Source organism: Gymnoscopelus microlampas, assembly GCF_963454915.1.
Source record: "Gymnoscopelus microlampas genome assembly, chromosome: 11".
Lineage (NCBI taxonomy): Eukaryota > Metazoa > Chordata > Actinopteri > Myctophiformes > Myctophidae > Gymnoscopelus > Gymnoscopelus microlampas.
This window is the reverse complement of record NC_139948.1, coordinates 29,552,212-29,574,638: the sequence shown is the minus strand read 5'-3', so window position 1 is coordinate 29,574,638 and position 22,427 is coordinate 29,552,212. Positions and strand designations below refer to the sequence as shown.

The following is a 22,427-nucleotide window of genomic DNA, read 5'->3' as shown; positions in this document are numbered from 1 at the left end:
CATTGGATCCATTGGGACACAGGTTCTTTTTTCCTGAAAAGTAATGCTTTTGGACATGCAAGGTTTCCACCCGACAGTGACAATATCTAATTCCACGAGGAAGAAGGATAGGTGTGCAGCCGGTCACACTGCGATGATTTCAGTACTACAGCTGCATGACAATCATAAATTCATCCCCCACCAATAAAAATGTCCAGGAAACCAAGTGCATACTGTACATACACACACACAGACACACACACACACACACATACACACAGGAAAACATAATGGATGAATGTCCGTTTTATAAGCGTGTTCCTTGACAGGTTCACTTCACAGATAAGAGGGATCCATCTGTATGCCGTAATATTCGGGCAACATTACTAGGCTACAGTAGTCTACAGCTATTCTCAATTAGGTGATGACAAGGTGACAGCTTGCACTGTCATAATTTGTGGCACATTACTGATGTGGCATTTGTCACAGTGGTGGTGAGGGGTGACAATAAGGGAAGGAAGTTGTTGGCTTTAGAAGCTCGCCAGTGTTCTGTTCTAATCATATTTATTCATGACTATCCGGTTATACATAATCCATTAGTATTCCTGTTCAACTGTGTCCGCTGCTGTGTCTTGCTGTCTTCATTGCTTCTCTTGCGCAACTGGGGTGAGGGGAGAAGAAGAAGGGAAGAAGGGAATTATAAATCGGCGTGAGGCCCGTGGATCTTTTCTTAGCTCAAGCTTAAGTCGTCTGAGGTTCTGAAGCTCTAACTGACAAATACAATAAGATTATCTTCGTATTCGTCGCAAATGCGGAGCATTTCTGTGTCTCCCTCTTGTGAGCAGGTTCTCTCATCAACGTCTGAGTTGCAGGGCTACAGAGTCATGTCGGCTTGAAGAGCGAGGCCTGTTTGCAGTCAGAGAGAGTCCTCGCTGACCTTCAACCAAGTCCTCTCTCTCTCTTTCTCTCTCTCTCTCTCTCTTTCTCTCCCTGGTACATTCAGTGCAGCATTATGGGATATGTAGTTCGCTGACTGACAGAAGGTAAATACTTATGTGCTCTGAATTAAGCTTTCATAATATTTATCGCTGCAACGTGTGCTGCACGTAAAATGTTCAGGCATTTGTCAGATTTTTGCCTGAAAAAGACCATGCAGGACGAAAAGATTATGAGTGCTTAATTCAGAGCAAAGTCTTTTCCTTCTGTAAAGATGCTGGTTTTGTCCTGCACCTGAAGCTGATCTTTTTTGATTTATTTTTTAAAAATATATATGAACAAATCTACAGTACGTGAAAAAGATTGAATAGATTTTTTTATAGTTGACTAAATTGATTAGTCTGGTTAACCACTTATGCCCTGTTTTATTATTCACTGTACAATGTGTCGTACAAAAATAGCCGATCTACAAGCTCACAACCTGTTGGATTGGGGCGTGTTGTGAGCTTGTAGAGTCACTATATTTGGTATTTTATATTATTGCTTAAATCGATTAGGTTGATCAATGGAGTAGTTCATCCAAAAAAGTACTTGTTTTCTATTAATTAGACACCCCATGAAGCCTTGAATTCATGGAGATTTTCTTGTTTTTGTCGCATTCCTAAGCCAATAATTTGATGACCGGCGGAGTCTCTCTTTGAGTCTCCTGCAGGAGTGTGAGTCTCCTATTGACCGATGATGACCCGGTCATCAAATTATTGGCTCAGGAATGCGACAAAAACAAAGAAATCGCCATGATTTCAAGGCTTCATGGGGTTTGTAATTGATAGAAAATAGGTACTTTTTTGGGTGAACTACTCCTTTAACAATTGCACCCCTAGCTCACAGTATTTCACTTCTTCTACACATAGCCGTGTGAGCGTACGTACCTCTGACCTCCAGCTTACACTCCACCTCGTCCTCCCCCAGGTCGTTGATGGCCTTGCAGCTGTACCTGCCCCCGTCGTATTGGCTTAGTTTACGGATGTTCAGAGTCAAAACGCCCTGGTTGTTCCGCATCAGGTACTTGGGGTCTTCACCAAGGATCATCTTGTTCTTCATCCAGATGATCTTGGGCTGAGAGAAGAACAGCAGTGAAAGGACAGAAAATAGGGAATACAGGGAAGGAGGGTGGCAATGATAAGAAATTGGCAGAAAGCAAGAGGCGGAGGAGGGAGCAGAGGAGATGAGAGAGCGAGGAGTGAGAGAGAGAGAGACAGAGAGAGATGTTGAGAGAGCGGGGAGAACAGACTGAGAGGTGAAACTGGGTCAACATTTTGGCTCAACAAATCTCTCAGATTCTCAAGAATAAAAATGCTGTGTTCAAAGATGTTTCTGCTCCACCTCTTGTTCTTGCTCTAGACATAAATAAACATTCCCACTGTCGAGCCATCAGCATTCTTTGTTTTTGTTCTATTTACTCTTTTACTCTCCAACTCATGCATTCACAGGAATAAAACCTGCGGCTACAGGTTTTACTCTAGAACACAAACTCTTCATTCACTATGAAGTCAGGTCTTTTTCTGCAACGCTCTCAGAATCTACTCTCGGGTGCCCATTGGTGACCAAGGTTTGAGAAACATGGGTCAATGACAGGGTTATGTCACCAATGAACACAGATTAAAGGTATTATGTATATACTATAAGGGATTTGCCCTTGAAATAACAGAAACGTATCCTAAAATGAAAAAAATGACAAAATATATTTATAAATCCTCCCCAGATTTTACGTTTCCGACTATTGTAGGTACAGTATGTGTTCAAATGATTATATCTCCTATTTTCATTAAGATAGAGATTCCAAAGATCAGAGCTTCCATTGTGAATCTACACAGGTTTATGTAACTCAACCCCCATGCGGCCAAGTTTTATTTTTTAGTTTGGGGGTGTATAACAATATACAACATAATATTGAAAAGTTGTGAACATTTTCAAACAATTTCATCTATGTTCAAAATAGGGACACCAGGTTGAAAGTGGTTATCTATAAGTAAATACCTTGGGATAGGCGCTGACTGCACAGCTGATGGCGGCGCTGTAGCCTGCAATCACACTCCTGTTCACCAAGGGTGCCGTGAACTTGGGGGACCTGTTTATGTCCTTCTCTTTGTAGTTTGGTGGGTTATAATTCAGTGCTGGAGAAGGAGGAGAAGAGGTGTTGAGCTCTATAACAATGTAACAGCATATCATTGTGACCACTAAGCCCTATTTGATACTTAGCGGATCTACAAGCTCCCAACTGGCGTTGTGTGCTCTCCTATTATTACTATTTTTGAAAAGAAGAGAGCTTGAGAGATTTGAAGTGCCCGACATAGGGACACTATGTTTAAATTGGTTAAGAGGGGATGGTGACTTTCAAAGTGTAATCAGTTTACAGATTAGTGATTACCTGGTATACAAACAAGGTTATGCAATAACATTACTTTTGACATTGCTCTTGAATTATTGCTTTCTTGCTGTAAGTTTTAGGCTACCTCTAAAATTCATACTACCTGATCTAGCAAATAATCACCTATACAGTATTGTTTCACAATTATACCGTATGTAAACAAATGATTGTGTTAATTAGTAAGAGATTACAATTGGCATTTAGTTCAATGTAATCCCATTACGTATTGTGGCCCTATATTCCCCCCACCCTGATTATCCCATTAAAACCGGGAAAGCATCTGTGTGATTTTATATTTTTGCGTTGGCTATTCAAAAATAGCAGATATACAAGGTCACAACGCGTCACTTGGTGCCGTGCTGCGAGCTTGTACATCTGCTATTTTTGAACATTTTTCGAACTACTGGTTTAGAAGGCACTTGTAGAATCAGCCTCAGGCTTTAATGGGTTATACTGTGCTGAAATCTGACCCTGCTCAGCATAATAATGTCTAACCATGTTCAGAGGTGAAGGTTCTCTCACAGTGCCTAAAGGCTGCACTAAGGTCGCTGTGCCCACAGCACTATGCGAGCAAAGTTAAACAAGTTACATATCGTCGCTGTCAGGCATAAACATTTTATGTACAAAATTGTTACTGTTCAGGAAATGTTGCCAAATTCAAAAAAACGTTTCAAAAATAGTGAAAATACTGTAGGCAAGCTCACAGAGCGTTTCATCGTGGCATGTTGTGAGCTTGTAGATCGGCTATTTTCAGTACTTTTGTGTGACACTGTCATGCCATGAAGTGTAAAATAGGGCATTCATTTAGGAAAAGAAAAACGTAAAAACATGTAACATGGAGATACAAGGTTTCTGCCTGACAGTGACAATATTGCTTGTGGTGCTCTGCGGTAGATTTCATTATGGCCATCCCCATTACTTTGGGGCGTCCCTGTTATGGGTGGGACACAATTAATTTGGTTTCATGTAATTCTTTTTTTTAATCAACTTAAAATAACTGATTGTTTATAGTTTTACCTCCTACTGTGTGTGTGTGTGTGTGTGTGTGTGTGTGTGTGTGTGTGTGTGTGTGTGTGTGTGTGTGTGTGTGTGTGTGTGTGTGTGTGTGTGTGTGTGTGTGTGTGTGTGTGTGTGTGTGTGTGTGTGTGTGTGTGTGAGTGTGTGTGTCCAACGTGGTCTCACCTGTCCCCCCCCCACTGGTCCCCCATACAGCGTTTCATTACCTGTCTTGGAGATGATGGCTGTGTTCTTGCTGATGCCCGCGTCGTCGCTGAGGCCACAGATGTTGTGGCTGAACACACGGAAGGAGTACTCGTTCCCCATCACCAGGTCAGACACAGTGCAGCTGGGCCTACGGTTGTGCTCATACACTGTGAACCATTCCTGACAACAGAGGAACAACATGAGTGTGTATGTGTGCGTGTGTGCGCGTGTGTGTGTATGTTTGGGGGGGGGATAAGAGAGAGAGGAAGAGAGAGACAGATTAAACACCCTAGCATCCTTATTCTGGCGGCAAATATTCAGTTGTGAGCTTAATATTTAGTGTGGAGCGAAAACAGGAGGAGGCCTAGCATAGAGCCCTTGGTAATCTGGTCAACTAAGTATATGGTTTAACTAGAGTGGGAGAGAGAGACGGATAGAGTGAGAGCAATCTGGGAACCCATTCCTTTGTTTTTGCCTCTGGGGGCACCACCTCCTTTAGGTGTAGAAACAGGAACTCGGTTTGGCTCCTGCCCTTTCTTAGTCCACTTCCTCCCGGGTGCTTCTGTGTTTATTCCTACTAATAACAACATTACATGTTTAAGGCAGTGATGCTGACAGCAGAATCTGTCTTTTAATTTTTTTATCCCACGATTTTCTTTCACCCAGTGCCAATTGTCTAAGTAATCCTGGGCTCTACACTCTGCCAACCTAGGGAGAGCTCAGAGCCGAGCTCATGCCTCCTTCAATGCATGAGAGCTAACAAGCCTTCTTATCACCCGACAGGGGGGAGTTTCCCCGGTTGGACGTAGCGCGTGGAAGGAACACGTTATTCCAACCAGTTCCTTTGCCCTCCATCAGGCGCCCCGGCTGGCCAGGGGGAGGCAGTATAGTGACCAGGATTACTGCATTTTTGTGAGGGTACCTACCCTAGGGAGCAGAATCTGTCATGAGAGATTAGGGTGAGAGAGACAAACAGGCAGAGATAAAGGCAACCAGGTTCCATTGAATCCATCACAATACAACAGTAAAATCCCTCAGTGTTAATTGATCCATTCATAACTCTGAGAGTGTGCATATGTAACCTTAGAGTTAACCACTTAAGCCCTATATACTTTGCCATATGAATAACGAGAATAGACGATCTACAAGTTCACAATGTGTCGCAATGCGACACGTGAGATAGATCTGTTATTTTCACGAATCTTGATAAAACATTTTTATCACTTGCAATTTGTATCTATAATGACATGCCCATAATAGGGACGCCAGGTTGAAAGTGATTAAATTAACACTCAGGATTTGATAGTGTAGTCAGCTTCCATTGGCTGCTGGATTACACTGGGTCCCTGACCGTGGCACTACCTACACATGGGGCCATTCCTCTGAACCGCGCTCACCATGGTTTTCAAGTCAGCCTTGTGGACAGTGTAACCAGTGATCTCGCAGTTGCCGTCATCCTTGGGCAGATCCCACTCCAACGCGGCGTTGAAGCCCCAAATATCCGCAACGCGCACGTTAATGGGGGGACCAGGCAAGTCTGCAGAGTGGATGAGAGATGTAAAGAGTAGGGTACAGGACTGGAGCGGAGACAGCGGTATAGAATAGACACGGAGAATGAGCGTGAGGCTTGCAAACAAGACAGGGTGGTTAGACAAGCGAAAATGAGACAGTCAAAAGTGAGAAAGATGGGAGAGTGGGAAAAAAGTGCCTGGTGCTTGTGGCAACTATGGTGGGGAATAACTCTCTTTGTGCTTTGTCTGAAAGAGATACACACAGAGAGACACACAGAGAGACAGACAGACAGACAGACAGACAGACAGATTGAGAGACAGACAAACAGACAGACAGAGAGAGAGAGTAGGAGAAAGGAAACAGAGGATGGAAGGACGCATCCAGGAGAGTGGGGGGCTTAACACCCACAGAAGAAAAGAAGAAGACTGGCAGTATAGCAAAAGACGAGACAGAGGTTGAAGGGAGAAATGAGTAAGCTACTGTACATACTAGGAGCTCCTGTGCAGAGGCACAGAACACAGACAATGGGAAGAGGCTCCATACTGTGCCTGTCAGACCCACGGCACTGCAGAGCACAGTATGATTATCATCAATCCTCCTTTGTGCTCCACGCTATACAGTACACAGAAAACTGTATGCCATAGAAAGGCATTTGCCATTAATCTCACCCTGTGCACTCTCTCTCTGTCTCTCTGTCACGCACGCACGCACGCACGCACACACACAGATGCACATAAACAGCACAGCAAAAGTACGGTGCAAACATGCAGAGCAGCACTGATGTGTTTGCCCTTAATCCTGCTCTATGTTGCTGGCTCCTTGCTGAAGCAGTGCTGTGGCAGTCTGGCTGGTGGATCTGTTCAAGGGGAGCTGGTGCCTCTCTCACCCCCCCAGCCCCTCCCCACCCCACTAAGCGTAAGAAGTGACAAAGTGCCCCCACAAATCCAACCCTAATCCCGGTCTAAACGTAAATAATTCCAGCGGAACCCCGCCGCATAATCCGCCCGGCACCCTGACCCAGGGAGATGTGCCGTGAGCTGAGGAACGAGCTGGCAGGCCACAGTGTGAGCGCAGGAGTCAGGATTATGAGAGGGGGGAATCAGTGCTTTGATGATGTGCTACTTTAAGTCACAGATCCCCTGCGAGTACGAAATGGGGGAATTATCATCAAATTAAAAAAACTCTGACATGCCACAGATTTGGGTTCACGCCATCATCCCCTTCCAAAAAAAGAAGGTTATTAACGGTACAGCGTGAAGTGTGGACTATATGTGCAGAGGACTAATCCCAAAGTGGAGCCACATGACGGGACCGAACGTGTACAAGAGAAGTGGCAGCCTCGTGACTGAACTGACCTACGACCTGTATGTAAAAGTCAGCGCTGTCCGATACATCGTCGATCTGGACGGTCATTGTGTATTTGCCAGAGTGGTCTCTTGCTGCTGTGCGGATGAAGAAGATGGAGCTCAGTTCAGTGACTTGAATCTGAACACCTTTGGCCTCCAGAGGTACCCCATCTTTGAACCAGGTCACAATAGGGCGAGGCTTACCCTGCAGACAGAGTGAACATTTTGATTGCGAACAGGCAGGTGAATACACACTCTTATCATCTCCACCTTCATTTATATTAGACAGGCAAAATGTGCCATCCGTTGATTATCCAAATAGTTGTTATGGATCAATAACCAAGGCATCATTCGAGTTGTTGGCCTTAGGTACTTCTTTGAATTCATATCATTAATCACTGGTATGATTGCACTATATCATATAAATGTGACATCTAGCTTTGTTACACAACATTTTTACTTCAACCCAGTCCAGGGTTCACAGAGAAACTCACTTGAAACCTATTTCAGATAGACCAGGCATTGGTTCTAAATCACCTCTCCAGCTTAGGTAAACCAAGCTGAGGAGTTGACATGCTGATTTCATGGTTCATTATGCATATTCATACAGAACAGGCAGATGGGATAGAGCATTTAATAATGCTTTAGGTAGGTCTTGATATAACTGTTTTTTATGAAATGCAGCAGCACAATGCTTATAATTCATATATAGTCCAGTGCACATGAGCTCAGCTCCTAAAGCTAAGATATATAGAGCTTGGATGGTCTCCTTCTAACCTGGAAGGGGATGACCAGGTTGACCTTCTCGCCCACTCTCCTGATGAATTTGGATCTCAGTTGGCGAGGCAAGCGTATTTTCGGTTGTTCTGTGGAATAGATGGAGGGGAACGAGCGAGAGAAAGGTTAAGTGGATGTTGGAGAAGAGTGGGTGGTAGAAGCATGAATGGGGGAGGAGGTGTGCATCTATACTGTCATTCGTACTTGTGTGTACATGGGTGTGTTGGCGCGTAGAAACTGGTGTGTAAACGCACATAATATGGTACATTTGCATGTATACCTGCAGACACATATTCATACTAATATTATTTGTATGAATACGTATTATGGCTATATTATCGTTTGAATATGAATGGAGCAATGTATGGAGATAATGAACATACAGTATAGTTCCTTCATATCGTCGCTGTCAGGTGGAAACCTTGTACGTCCAAAATGGTAACTTTTCAGGAACTGGAAAAAAAGAACCTGTTCCATTGGATGTCATTTTTTTATTATAAAAATACCCACATCAGTTTCACTTCAAACATTTTAAAAAATAGCAAAGATATCCGATCTACAAGTTCACAACACGTCACATTGTGAGCTTGTGGATCAGCTATCGTGGTTACTTTTGTTCGACACTCTTGTACGATTTTAAGTAGGGCATCGATTTACGGAAAGAAAACATAAAACGGTGAAATATGGAGACGTGAGGTTTATGCCCAACAGCAACGACATGTACAGCATAAGATAAAAACGTGTTGGTGCAGCATGTTTACAAAATGACCCTCTGATGTCAGACATGAACACATGACATGTCTGACCCATGATCTCTCTGATAATGACAGCCTGTCCCAGGTTGGCGGGGTTGCTTCGTCCAGCAATATTGACAGCTATCACTCTGAAGAGCATCTTCTCTCCCTTCTGCAGATCCTTCACCCGGTACTGGCACTTTTCTATTGGAACCTTGTTGGCCTGCACCCACTCATCACCTGAGTTGTGATTTAGAGAAGATAGTGCAAGTATATTTTTTATAATGATAATAAAAATAAGAAATAATAATCTATTATACAGTTTATTTACATAGAACCTTGCATATACACCACATGTAGTGCAAAGTGCTTTACAAATGGCTCCAAAATAATAGAGCAACATGCTGTTATTATTACATACATATTAGTATGATTGTGCTTACTTCCTTCCTTGCAGTACTCGATGATGTATCCTTCGATGCCTCCACCTCCAATCCTCTCTGGTGGGCGCCACTTCAGTGCACAGGTAGAGTCGGTGACATCATCCACCGTAAGACGGGTGGGCTCGCTGGTGGGGGCTGAAGAAGACAGGAGGTCATTAATACCCTTAATATGGAAAGTAATGGATTGGAGGGTTAAGCTTCCGTAAGCCCGATTTATACCTCGTCGCACGGCGGTGTCGCGTGTCAGAAATAGCCGACCTACAAGCTCACAAGGCGCGGCGGATGCAACGCATTGTGAGCTTGTAGGTTTGCTATTTTTGGCATGCAGCAGCGTCGTGTGATGGAGCATGAATTTGGCTTTAGACTGAGCATAGTGAGCAAAGCCTCTGTTAATATCCGTCTGCACAGTAAAATCCTATAGTGTTAGTTGAACTCTGTAGAGCATACATATGGAACCACATTTTGGTTCCATAGATATGCTCTTAATAGTTAAATTAAAGCTGCAATCCGGAACTTATATTTAAATGAATAAAAACGTTATTTTAACCAATCTGTAGAGTAGAACTAGTACATCTTCAGTGGTTGGAGGTGGTCTCCCTATTCTTCCACCGAGAAATCTAGACCCATGTCAGGTAGGACACCTACTGGTTGTCAAGTAGTACTGCCTGAAGATCATAAGTGCAACATCTCCCCTTTCCACACAGAGATTGCATCTTGGCTGAGAGGTAGAAATTGGGTCTCTCATTTGGGGTGGAATGGATTGCAGCTTCAAATTAACACTGGCATTTGACTATGTGATGACAAACGGCTCCACACCGACGGGCATGAAGGGCGGGGAGGTAGCGCTGGGCTGAGAGATGCCGATGCCGTTGACAGCGAACACCCTCATCTCATACATCACGCCTTCAATCATCTTCTTGGCCTCATACGTGTTGGACTCGTGCACGTCAAAGTTAAGCTTGGTCCATCTATCGGCGCCCTTCTTCCTTCTCTCCATCAGGTACCCTGAGGACAGAGGTGGAAAGTAACCAAGTACATTTACTCAAGTACTGTACTTAAGTATCATTTTGAGATATTTTGATTTACTCGAGTAATTCCATTTTTCGATACTGCGTACTTTGTACTTCACTACATCTCAGAGGCAAAAATTGAACAAAGGACTTTTACTTGTAACAGAGTATTTCTACATTGAGGTATTGCTACGTTTACTTTAAAAAATCTGAGTGCTTTTTGCACGGAGGAGGAGGGGGGAGGGTTGGCAGAACACAGCAAGGTCATTTCTTTTTGAGTCAGGAGCAGCCGCAGCAGAGCCCTTTTGAAGTGACTATAAAAACGTGGCGATGTAACAAATAAATAGTGTGGATTCCAAAGTGAGTGGATTCTCCAGGGGTAGAGACATCAGATGCTGTTGGGAGGAGAATGGGGGGAGGGGTACCTTTAATGGGAACTCCACCGTCGAACACAGGTGGGTCCCAAGTGACGGTAGCAAAGTCCTCTCCGACTGACATGCATGTGATATTCTCAGGGGGGTCGGGAACATCTGGAGAGACAGGTTACAGCACGATAGTGTAGAGTTGGGGAAAGAAAGAACAGAGAGATAGAAATGAGACAAGAACTAGACAAAAGTGTGGGGAAGTGTATTTTTTGTTTCCAGTTAAATTGTGTTGCTTGCAGGGTAAACAGTCATCACTCTTACATTCCCATGTTAACCGAGTATTTTTAGATTGTCGGTGAAACATTTTGAATTATGATGTTTTTTTTTGTGCAGAACATTATGCTCTGTTGTAATGCTGGACACCAATTCCTCTCTTTACCGCCTCTGCTGCCAAAAAGACAAGAATGATTAGCTTTGTAATGCTAGCAGGCATTAAAACACACCTGTAGCATCAGCTAATGAGATAACGCTCACCCGTGACTGCTCAATTGACCCCGGATTTATCTACAGGAGCGAGAGAGGAGTGTGGGACTAATAGAGAAAGAACCTGAAGACAGACAAGAAAAGACAAAGAGACAAAGATGACAAAGAGCCACTGACCCACGATCTTGACATACAGTTGAGCCTTGTCCTCTCCGGCAGGATTGGTCACAGTGATAGAGTACTTCCCCTCGTCATCTCTCACTGCCCCGTCGATAACAAAGCTACTTAGGCCCTCCCTTGTCTCCACCCGGACTCTTCCTTCACCTTCATCCACCGGCTAAGAGAGAGAGAGAGAGAGAGAGAGAAAGAGAGAGGTGGATGGGGTTGCATGATACAATGGCTACAATGACAGGTGATTCAACTGTCCCACACTGTTACATGTTTGTCTCTGTTTTACCATGCAGTGACATATTAGGATATCATAATGTTGACACATACAATTGTGCACTTGCGCGTGTGCATACATCAGAAGGAGGCGTGCATGTATAAGTAGAGATAAATATACAGAGAGAGTAAAAGAGTGAGACAGAGCAAAAGTAACGCATGTAATGTACTTCATCATACATCGAAAATAGCAGATCTACAAGCTTTGCGGATGTGACATGCTGTGAGCTCGTAGATTGGCTATTTTTGGCATGCAACACCATCGTATGACGGGGCATATATTGGGCATGAGAGAGAGAGAGAGAGAGAGAGAGAGAGAGAGAGAGAGAGAGAGAGAGAGAGAGAGAGAGAGAGAGAGCAGTCCTTACTGTGTCTCCTCTCATCCAACACACGGTGGGGACGGGATCTCCTGTGATCTCCACATCGAGGCGGAGCTTGTTGCCAGCAACAACAACAATGGTGTTCTTATTGCCCACGCCGCTGGTGTCCAGATGGATCTTGGGAGGATCTGTGATTTTCAGCAATAGCCTGATTTACACTTCATTGCACGACAGTGTCACTTGCCGAAAATAGCAGAACTACAAGCTCACAGTGCGTTGCGGATGCGACTAGTTGTGAGCTTGTAGGTCGACTATTTTCGGCGAGTGATGGTGTCGCACGGCAAAGTATAAATTGGCCTTTAGAGGGTGTGGGGGGTGAACCAAAAGGCTGGTTGTCAAAAGGGGCCATATACAGTAGTGTGGTTTAGCAATCTATCCAGTAAAAAGCATTTGATATATTCTGCTAAAAACCCGACTTACCTTGGTGGGGAACATACTCAATCTTGATTTCTGAGGAAAATAGGAAAAAGATGTGAATCAGCGTTATTCAAACTTTGAGAGGGTTTGCGTGTATTCAGCAAAACCGTCAAGAGCCTCATATCATTGTCAGTCTCTCTCTCTCTCTCTCTCTCTCTCTCTCTCGCTCTCTCTCTCTCCCTCTCTCTCTCTTCTTACCAATGAAGTTAAGTTTTGCAGAGAGAGAAAGTGCATAGCCATCAGGAACAAAGGTATAATCTCCAGCATCCTCTGGCTGTACGTCATCAACCGTCAGCTTGTGAATCCTGGGAAAAATGTTACCAGATGTTACCAAGGAGACAACACCCATCATGACCCACGGTTATGCAAAATACAGTCACCCGGCAACATACTTTATAATGAAATATCAGGGAGTGAGTGAGAAATTGGCCTTGTGTGACCATTATCGCCTTGGCATGTCATCTGCTGGATGGACTGATATTCCTGATAACCCCCTCAAGGATTCTGTGTGTGTGTGTGTGTGTGTGTGTGTGTGTGTGTGTGTGTGTGTGTGTGTGTGTGTGTGTGTGTGTGTGTGTGTGTGTGTGTGTGTGTGTGTGTGTGTGTGTGTGTGTGTGTGTGTGTGTGTGTGTGTGTGTGTGTGTGTGTGTGTGTGTGCGTGTGTGTGTGTGCGTGTGTGTGTGTGTTGTAGAATAACAGGTTTGCAGGCTGTAAGACTATAGGGCAAAGCATGGTCTCTCAATTGCATGACTTCACTATAAATGCTGCACAGAATCTTCCTCGTGGTATCATTTTGTGGTGCCCCAGATATAACACCCATTCATTTCCCCAATAGAGATTTCTGAAAATATTTATATAAATTATTTTAAGCCTGGAACCAAGCCATCCAGGCTCCTGGTGAATCATGACCATAAAGCATTTGGCGTAACATACTGTATAGGAAACTGGAAACTGTATCTGTGCATTTGTGCATGCGTGTTTGCGTGGGTGAAGAGTTCATAACGAGGCCTATCAGACACTCAGACATTGACCTGTGGCGGCCTAGCGTCGTACCTTCCGATGTGTGACATTTTGATGCGTTTGCTGGGCTGCACTTCAACGCCGTCCTTGAACCACTTCCCTTTTACGTTTTCGTCAGACACTTCGCACTTGAACACAGCCTGCTCTGCAGCCTTCAACGACAGGTCAGCTAAACTCTGCAGCACCTCCAGCTCCTTGTCTGAAGCACAGACGGAGAGGAAGATGAAGAGGAAGAGGAAGAGCAAGAGAAGAAAAGTAAACGTTAGTGAATTAGAAAGATTTATTCAAGTATTTCTGCCTTTCAATGTGAAGGGCAGCATGAAGAGACAGGGACAGGGAAGTGCACGTTAATTATTGTTCATGTTATGTATTTGTAACTCTGAGAGACAAGTGTACAAACATACAGTTTATACATTAAACTATAATGTATACACCCAGGATTATACAGCAAGTGCATGTCCTAATCTTAACAAGGAAAAAGGTACCTTCGACTTCCAACTCTGCCTTTGACTCTCCGCCAGTGGTGATAGCGTAGTATGTTCCAATGTCCTCCTTGGTAGCTTCAGTAATGATCAGTTGGTGCTTTTTGCCATCCTTCTTAAACCTGTACTTTGAACCTGGTGTGTCTCTGTTCAGCTCCACACCATCTTTCATCCTATAAAGAAACACACCATAATAACCATGCAGCACACACACACACACACACACACACACACACACACACACACACACACACACACACACACACACACACACACACACACACACACACACACACACACACGCAGACCTGTTTGGAATGTTCTACACAAATACTAACTGCAGATCCCAAGGCTTTGGTACATAGAACTTGAGGCAAAGAAATACTAAAGATGCACTTTTATGCTCATATGAGTATTCTTAAGTTTAGGGAAATGCTCTCCAGGAAATATTACTATAAGAATTGCAATGCTGATATGAACATTAAACATTCACTGGAAAAAGCTTTGCAGAATTTTTCTAACCCATACTATTATTATCTGTTGGCCTGCCAAAGACCTGTTTCCCCATCCTTTTTTAAATGATCAAATCAAATCAAATCAAACTTAAAACATGTAACACTTAAAAACGACTGTAGTCGACCAAAGTGCTGTACAGGTCAAAAAAAACATACAACAAAACAATACAATCAAAAAAACAATCAAACAGGAGGTGATGAAGTTAAAATTAAGCTCGGCTGTGATTAAAAGCCAAGTCGAAAAAGTGAGCCTTAAGCAAGGACTTTAAAACCTCGATGGACTGGGCGGATCTAATGTGAAGGGGAAGGTCACTCCAGAGCCTGGGGAACAGCCCCTGCAAAAGCATGGTCGCCCCTGGTTTTCAGTCGGGCGGTTGGCTGAGTCAATAATGAGAGGTCAGCTGACCTTAAAGCTCTAACTGGGTTATGGCGTTCAATAAGTTCAGCCAGGTAAAAGGGGGGCCAGCCCATTGAGGGATTTAAAAGCGGTTATCAAAACTTAGGGATGGTAAAGCATTTTCATGTATGCCGATGTAGTTATTACACTCACATTCACTACCTCTCACCCCCACCAGGTATAGACTACACCCCTGAGTGGGGAGTGCGGGGTTCTGGTCTACAGCTATTCATTGGGGTCCTGGACACCATGAATGAGCCACCAACATGGGGTCATTGCCAAAATATCACTTTCAATTTCATTTCATTTAAGTAAAGGTTTTGTTTCAAATCCATGATCCTTAAAATCCCTCACCATTTTACATTGGCTCCTTCCTCAGATACTTCCACCTCAAACTCCACCTTCTCACCCACAATTGTGTGCACGTCATCCAGCAGCTTGGTGATGAAGACTGGGGGCTCTGGGGAGAAACAACAGGTCTTGGTCAAACGTCATCAAGGGGTCTCTACCATAAAGTTACAGAGCACTCGAAGCCACTTGAGCAGTGTCAATGGTAAATAGGACTGCATTTACTTATATTTATATATTCTTTTTTTTTTTCTTTTTTTTAAACAAATATCTTTATTAGCTTCACAGTTTTTACATGAAATCAGTTAGACATTTTGTATTTTTCCATTTTCTCCCTTTTCCCATCCCTCCCCCCATATTGTTATTGTTGTCACATTTTCCTTTTCAAAAAATAAAGACAAACAATTCTGTAATAAATGCAGTGGAACAAAGAAATGTACCTGACAAAAACACCAAAACATGATTTAAAATTTGATATGGACAATGAAATGTAATAGAAAATAAATAATAGGTATAATTTAAAAAGAAATGTTCACAATAAAAGTAGGAAAAAATAAGGAAAAAATGTTTTTTACAAAAGACAAACAAAAACAAAAAATAAACACACAAGATGAATTAATCAGATGCAAACGTGCCACACACCCTTGTAAGCAACCCAGAATGCTATCATAAATCACTGTCTACCAGTCACATATCTCACCACAGACATATAGAGGTCTAGATCCCATATTTATATATTCTCTACACTCCACTGTATGTATATGTATGTATGTATGTATATATATATATATATATATATATATATATATATATATATATATATATATATATATATATATATATATATATATATATATATATATAAGTGCAAAGTAACTAGTAACTAAAGTTTTCAATTAATTGTAGTGGAGTGAAAGTACAATATTTTCCTCTGAGATGCAGTGGAGTAGAAGTAAAAGTATTGCAATTTGTAAATACTCCAGTAAAGTGAAAATACCTCAAAATTTTACTTAAGTACAGTACTTGAGTAAATGTACTTAGTTACTTCACACCACTGGCCACGGGGCAGTGTTACCCACTTTGAGAAACCCTGCCCTGGGAGGTAGTTAGTTATTGCTCCACACTCCCTAAGGAGCTGGGAGGGGCGGGCTTTATAAGTCCTCCAATTGTCAGCCCCCCCCCCCCCCCCCCCCCCCCCCCCCCCCCCCCACACACACACACACACACACAGACAGACAGACACACACAGTTTGTTACAGGCTCTGCAATGTTTTGAAGTAAAAGATGAAAATAAACAACTCATAATGTAACATTACTCTACATGAACATTGAGTAGAGTTGTCAGTGTTTACCAGAGTGGTGAAAGCTGCTATAAACACGCTTGTGACAAGACATTTTCTCCATCTGACCAAACATAGGTGAGTTTCTGCAGCCAGGGTCACTTAGCTTAGCTAATTAGCGGCTTAGCATTAAAGGAATTGATGGAATTGCGTGTTTAATTTCACTTTTATTTTACTTGGTAAAGCAACAACTAGTCAGGATGAAGCAGTGAGTGTTGTGTTGTGTGATGTGATGTGATGTGATGTGATGTGATGTGATGTGATGTGATGTGATGTGATGTGATGTGAATGTTGTATTGTTGAGCTGTGTTTGATTGTGATTCTAAGACAGGCTATGCAAGCCTAGTCAGTGGTGTAAAGTAACTAAGTACATGTACTCAAGTACTGTACAATTTTGAGGAGCTTTTACTGTACTGGAGTATTTTAAATTTTCAATACTTTTACTTCTACTCCACTACATCCCAGAGACAAATATTTTACTCCACTACAATTATTTGAAAACTTTGGTTACTAGTTACTTTGTAGATTTGGATTATTATTACAAAACCTACCACTTCAGCCCTATAGCCTTTATAGTTAGCTTAGCTATTTGAAAATAGCCGATCTACAAACTCACAACGCGTCACATCGTAACACTTTGTGCGTAATGAGTACTTTTGGTACTATTTTTTGATGCCAATACTTTTGTACTTTTACTGAGTAAAGTTTGAATACTAGAATACTAGAGATTTTGAGTGCTTTTTACACCACATATGGGCCTAGTAAATCACTTTACACATTCATCAGGATCCTGAATGGCTTGGTTCCAGGCTTAATGATTTATAAAAAATATTTCCTTAAATCTCCATGGGAAAAATTAATGGGTTTTCTATCAGTGACACCACAAAATGGCCGCCACTGCTATGCCCTATAAGTGTAAACAGGGTATTTGCACATTTATAACGTTTACAATTTAATGACTTTTAATACTAAATTGGCCAAATGGTCAAATATTACGTAAGAAAGAGGCAAACATTGTGAAAATAGCCGATCTACAAGTTCTACGTATACTAGGATGTATGTTATGACAAGATACAGTATACATATACTAGGCTGTGTATGTTGTGACAGTACACGTATATGTGGCTCTCGGTTACTTGAATTAATCTTTCTTTCTTTCTTTCTTTCTTTCTTTCTGATACTCAAGGCTGGCAGAGGTGTTGCAGGGGACACACCCCCCTCCCCCCTCCTCTTCATTATAAGCGTGGACTATGAAGACAGGCCATCAGTGGAGGAGGGGAGCAAGAACTGGGCTTCACTACTACAACTAGGAGGTCTAGATGATTCTCTAATGTAGTCTTTTTTCATTTTACAAACACACACACACAAACTCACCCCACACACACACACCCACCCACCCATACACCCCCACACACATACGTAAATGCCCAGAAGACTGAGGTTCTCACTTACAGTTTAACACCCTCCCAGACCATCCACCTCTAATAAAGTACTGGTGAAGCTAACCAGAGAGATGTAAAGTACTGGTGAAGCCAACCAGATGTACGGAGGATGGAGATGTAAAGTACTGGTGAAGCTAACCAGATGTATGGAGGACGGAAATGACGGGAGACACCCACTGGAAGGCTCATCCGAAGATGCCCTGCCCTAGAGATGGAGATCTGGAGATCTCTCTCTATCCATGGGTTTGTCTGCGTGGGGGATTCCTCCGAAGACTTGGTCCGCACGGTTGAATGGCCGAAGACCTTGTCCTTCTCGGGGTTTTCCCCTGAAGACGGCTGATGAAGACGACTCAAAGTAGGAACCTCTTTAGGGCTGTCACGATTATGATATTTTACTTGACGATTAATTGTCGCTCAAATAATTGCCATTAACTAGGCCGAATTCATGAATTATTGCGTCATACACTGAACATTGTAACATTATTAATAAAATTGTGTCTGTCTTCGTAAACAAAAGGTGCACGGGTCAGATATGACAAATAACTTGCATAATTCAATAACAAACAAAAAAACATTAATAGTGGAAATAGCAGTCTGCTATTTCCACTATTTTTGAAAATGTTTGAAAACATTTTTCAACATGAAAATGATTGTCGATTTTCCAAAAAAGTATTGCGATTATCTCAAATACTTGCGATCAGGTGATTATATAATAATTGTGACATACCTAGTTTTTCCTTTTCCAGCAGCTGGATGCTGCTGCTGCTGCAGTTTGTGTTGTATGATGTTTTTGTTGTTTATGCTGTTCGTGTTTGATGCTGTTCGTGTCGTGTGTTGATGTGGTTCAAGATGTACAGTAGCTCTGTTGCTGCCATGTTGGGGCCCGGTGTGGCAGTGAAACGTGTTCAGTGACTGTTGGTTTGTGGCTCTGGAATTGAAGGCTGATCTACACTATCATGTCGGTTGTGTTGTGACTGTTATTGGAAGTGTGTGTGTGTGGGTGTGTGTGATAGGGAGAATTTGCATTACATTTTTTTTAGACATAGAAAAATCTGAAAGACCCTGTTTCGTTTAATGACTATAGAGATACTGTGTAGCGATTTGCGTGATGTTTGAACAAAATCTGTAGGAGTACTATCAAAAATGTGTTTTGCAAAAAGCGGCCTCCTGGTGGCGCTATAACAGGCCCATGTGAAAGATTTGGGGCAGAGGTTCTGAATTGGCATCCAGGGAGTGTGTGTGCACAGTTTCGCTGCGATCAAGCCAACAGTGCCGGAGATTAGCTGTACACAGACAGACAGAATGACACACAGACGGACGGACGGACGGACGGACGGACACACACACGGACGGACGGACGGACAGACAGGGTGCAAAACATACTCTCGCCATGCCTTTTGGCCTGGCGGAGACAATAACATGATAGGGTTAGCATGTTTTTTCCACCACTGTGTCTCAGCCTGCATCTACCTGGTGGACATATTAAATAACCCTCTTCTTATACAGTCTCTACTAGCCACTTCATTTAGCATCTATTTCCATCTCTGGGGGTACTTTATATGCGTACTAATATGTCTTTCCCACGCTAATGAATTGGGGTAAAGACATGTGTAATATTACATTTGTAACACTTATGGATTTCATTCACATTCACAACAACATTCCTAACAATTATTATGCTGTTAAGTCCAAGTAAAGGTGTCTGCACCACAACACTCTGGGGATGACGGCTAGCTGTCTCAACCTAGCTCAACATCTCAACATCCACTCTCTCGCCCATTTAAACATCCTTTTTTTCCTGTCAGTTGAAAGACCCCATCAATTCTGTCTCTAACTGAATCATGGCACCACTTTAACATGTACAGTTTCATGTCATGTTCACAGAAACACAATATACACCAGTCCATGCCACAACATGGGAAAATCCCAGGTACTTTATGTGTTGAGTAACAGAGTTTGACAGTGCAATGCTGAGCTGTAGATACTGTCTGCCACCTGCTTAACACCCCACTGCCTTCTGTAATGTCCGGATAAATCAACACACAACATAGTGATATTGATAAAGACATTCGCGAACAGCAACAGGGCCCACATGTTGACATGGATGCAAAAATACAATAGATACTAGTGTCTGTAGTAGCCCTTTTCAATGGCTGATAATGCAGGTACAGGATGAGCAGGAATGAGCCCATAGAGTGTGCTTCATTTACCAGCAACTACAAATTAAAATCTGGAGTGTTCATTTAACTATGGAAGTGTAAAAACTAACCTGCAATTATGGAAGGCCATTTACACCGCTGAATAAAAATAAAAAGGCTTGAATTCGTTTTTTTCTCGCAATTTTGTCTCAGAATTCTGTGATATAAAGTGGGTATTGCAAGAACGAAACTCTGATATTCTGAGAGAATATAACTGTGAGAATTTAAAAACAGATACCTTTTTTGTTTTTACATAGAGGCAGCAATTCCATACTTATAGGTCAATTTAAATTAAATTAAATTAACTAATTTCACTGTGTAGTCTTAAACTACAGTACTATAATACTCTGATAATCTCATGCATAGAGAGAAGACCCAACAAATATGATATAACAAAGACACATGATGAACATAATATCTGACATAAACAAACGCCGGCAATGCTGTGGGGGCGATAAACATAAACCCTAAACAATTCAAGCATCAGAAACATAATGACTAAGCAGCCAACAGAGCAGGATACCACGTGGCGAGACATAAAACTGACATGCAAAGACAAATGAGGACAGCTGAGCAGACAAGCCTCGCAGAGCTGAAATAACACCCCTCACAAAACTGAAAAGAGCTCCCTCCACCTCCACCACAAAGGGACGCTATGGAGACAATGAGCTACGTACCTTTGACAAAGAGCTCCGTAAAGAGCTTATCCTCTCCGATCACACACTCGTAGGCTGCGTCATCTGCCAGGTTGCACTTGTTGATAGTAAGAGTCCGTTTATTGCCAATACTCTCAAACACGTACCTGGCAAACAGGGAGGGGGGGGGGAGAGAAGAAGGGGTAGCTTAAGTTTTGAATATTGACTGTCATCAACTCTTGTGCATGAATGCACGTTGCATGCATGATTATTAGTATGTGATACTATAGGCATGAGACCGCCTAAAAAGCCTGTTGTGTCAAAAGCGTGAGTTGGCAGGCTCTGACCTATAGCAGCAATACACAGTCACACCAAGAACACACGCGCACACGCACACGCACACGCACACACACACACACACACACACACACACACACACACACACACACACACACACACACACACACACACACACACACACACACACACACGCACACACACACAAATAATAATAGTTTTGGTTTTCTCACTTGGCAGAGGGTTTGATTTCCGTTCCGTTCTTGAACCATTTGACCTGGGCGTTGGGGTCAACGACATCTACGCTCAGCTGGATCCTTTTGCCTTTGTCCACATGGTACTGTGACTCCAGTCTGGACAGGAAGGCTGAGGAGGAGGTTCACATGTCAGTACTTTACGCTTTAACTACTGCATATCTCCAACACACAATCTATGCTAATACTAAACGTATATCAATATAAATAGCATGGTAATAGATTTTCCTCCATCGTGCCTTTAACCACTTAAACCTTATATACTTCAGTTGACTGGGGTCCCCCAGGCGTTTATACTTGGTCCCCTCCTTTTTCCCTTGACACTAGGGCCCTATTGTACACCCGGTGCTAAAAGGCGCAGCGCAATTATCATTGGCAGTTTACAACCAACGTAGTTGTCATTTGTATAATTACCAAATGTACTTGGCTCGCTGATGGACGTTGTTGGTCTTAAAATGAGATGTGATCTAGCGCATTGCTATCCTAGGAACAGTGAGAAAAGTTAAAAAGAGATTGTGCCACTGCCAACCATAAGCTGGTCTTAAATTGATTGTGATTGCATCCGAATTCAACACAACAGTCACGTTCAACATGGTAGGTGACATTTCTGAGAATCAGCATTGAGGTTGAAAAAATAATCTATGATTTGGGCCATATTGCATAGAGCCATAGGCCAAAACATTTTTTGTTCAGAAACGGCAGATAAAAAATTGCAGATCTACTTGTAGACCCAAATTGTCTTCACCAGAAACGGGACGCTAGGTTTCATGTGGTTAAATGGTATTTATTTACAGCCCACTACATCACTTAAGAAGGTCCTTCTTAAGTCTTATGACCATACACGCATCAACTTTTTCATCAACATCAACAGACAACATAAACATCATGAGCAACATGATTAGATACAAGGCAACAGCTCCAACTCAAATTGAATGTTTTTGTCAAAAAAATCCCATAATACAATTTTAGAGTTAGGGGCACTATGCAGCCCTCACCCCTACTGTAGGTCAGAGAGTGTATAAGGAGAATCAAAATGGACCCT

General features: G+C 42.6%; 1 protein-coding gene across 4 annotated transcripts in view; it reads right to left on the bottom strand.

The window, feature by feature from the left end:
- Positions 1 to 270: 270 nt before the first annotated feature.
- mybpc2a (myosin binding protein Ca) overlaps positions 271 to 22,427 on the bottom strand; it is a 52,867-nt gene continuing 30,710 nt past the window's right edge. For all 4 annotated transcript variants that reach the window (XM_084071923.1, XM_084071924.1, XM_084071921.1 and 1 more), the window contains 20 exons: positions 21,365 to 21,497; positions 20,877 to 21,001; positions 15,226 to 15,331; positions 13,963 to 14,132; positions 13,511 to 13,676; positions 12,656 to 12,762; positions 12,461 to 12,490; positions 12,029 to 12,168; positions 11,394 to 11,553; positions 10,794 to 10,898; positions 10,175 to 10,363; positions 9,359 to 9,493; positions 8,988 to 9,155; positions 8,182 to 8,270; positions 7,414 to 7,609; positions 5,944 to 6,083; positions 4,567 to 4,726; positions 2,953 to 3,089; positions 1,845 to 2,031; positions 271 to 640 (listed from right to left, as the gene is read on the bottom strand). In XM_084071923.1, coding sequence (XP_083928049.1) covers positions 621 to 640; positions 1,845 to 2,031; positions 2,953 to 3,089; positions 4,567 to 4,726; positions 5,944 to 6,083; positions 7,414 to 7,609; positions 8,182 to 8,270; positions 8,988 to 9,155; positions 9,359 to 9,493; positions 10,175 to 10,363; positions 10,794 to 10,898; positions 11,394 to 11,553; positions 12,029 to 12,168; positions 12,461 to 12,490; positions 12,656 to 12,762; positions 13,511 to 13,676; positions 13,963 to 14,132; positions 15,226 to 15,331; positions 20,877 to 21,001; positions 21,365 to 21,497 — 2,663 coding nt within the window. In that variant the 3' untranslated portion in view covers positions 271 to 620. The remainder of the gene's footprint in view (positions 641 to 1,844; positions 2,032 to 2,952; positions 3,090 to 4,566; positions 4,727 to 5,943; positions 6,084 to 7,413; positions 7,610 to 8,181; positions 8,271 to 8,987; positions 9,156 to 9,358; positions 9,494 to 10,174; positions 10,364 to 10,793; positions 10,899 to 11,393; positions 11,554 to 12,028; positions 12,169 to 12,460; positions 12,491 to 12,655; positions 12,763 to 13,510; positions 13,677 to 13,962; positions 14,133 to 15,225; positions 15,332 to 20,876; positions 21,002 to 21,364; positions 21,498 to 22,427) is intronic.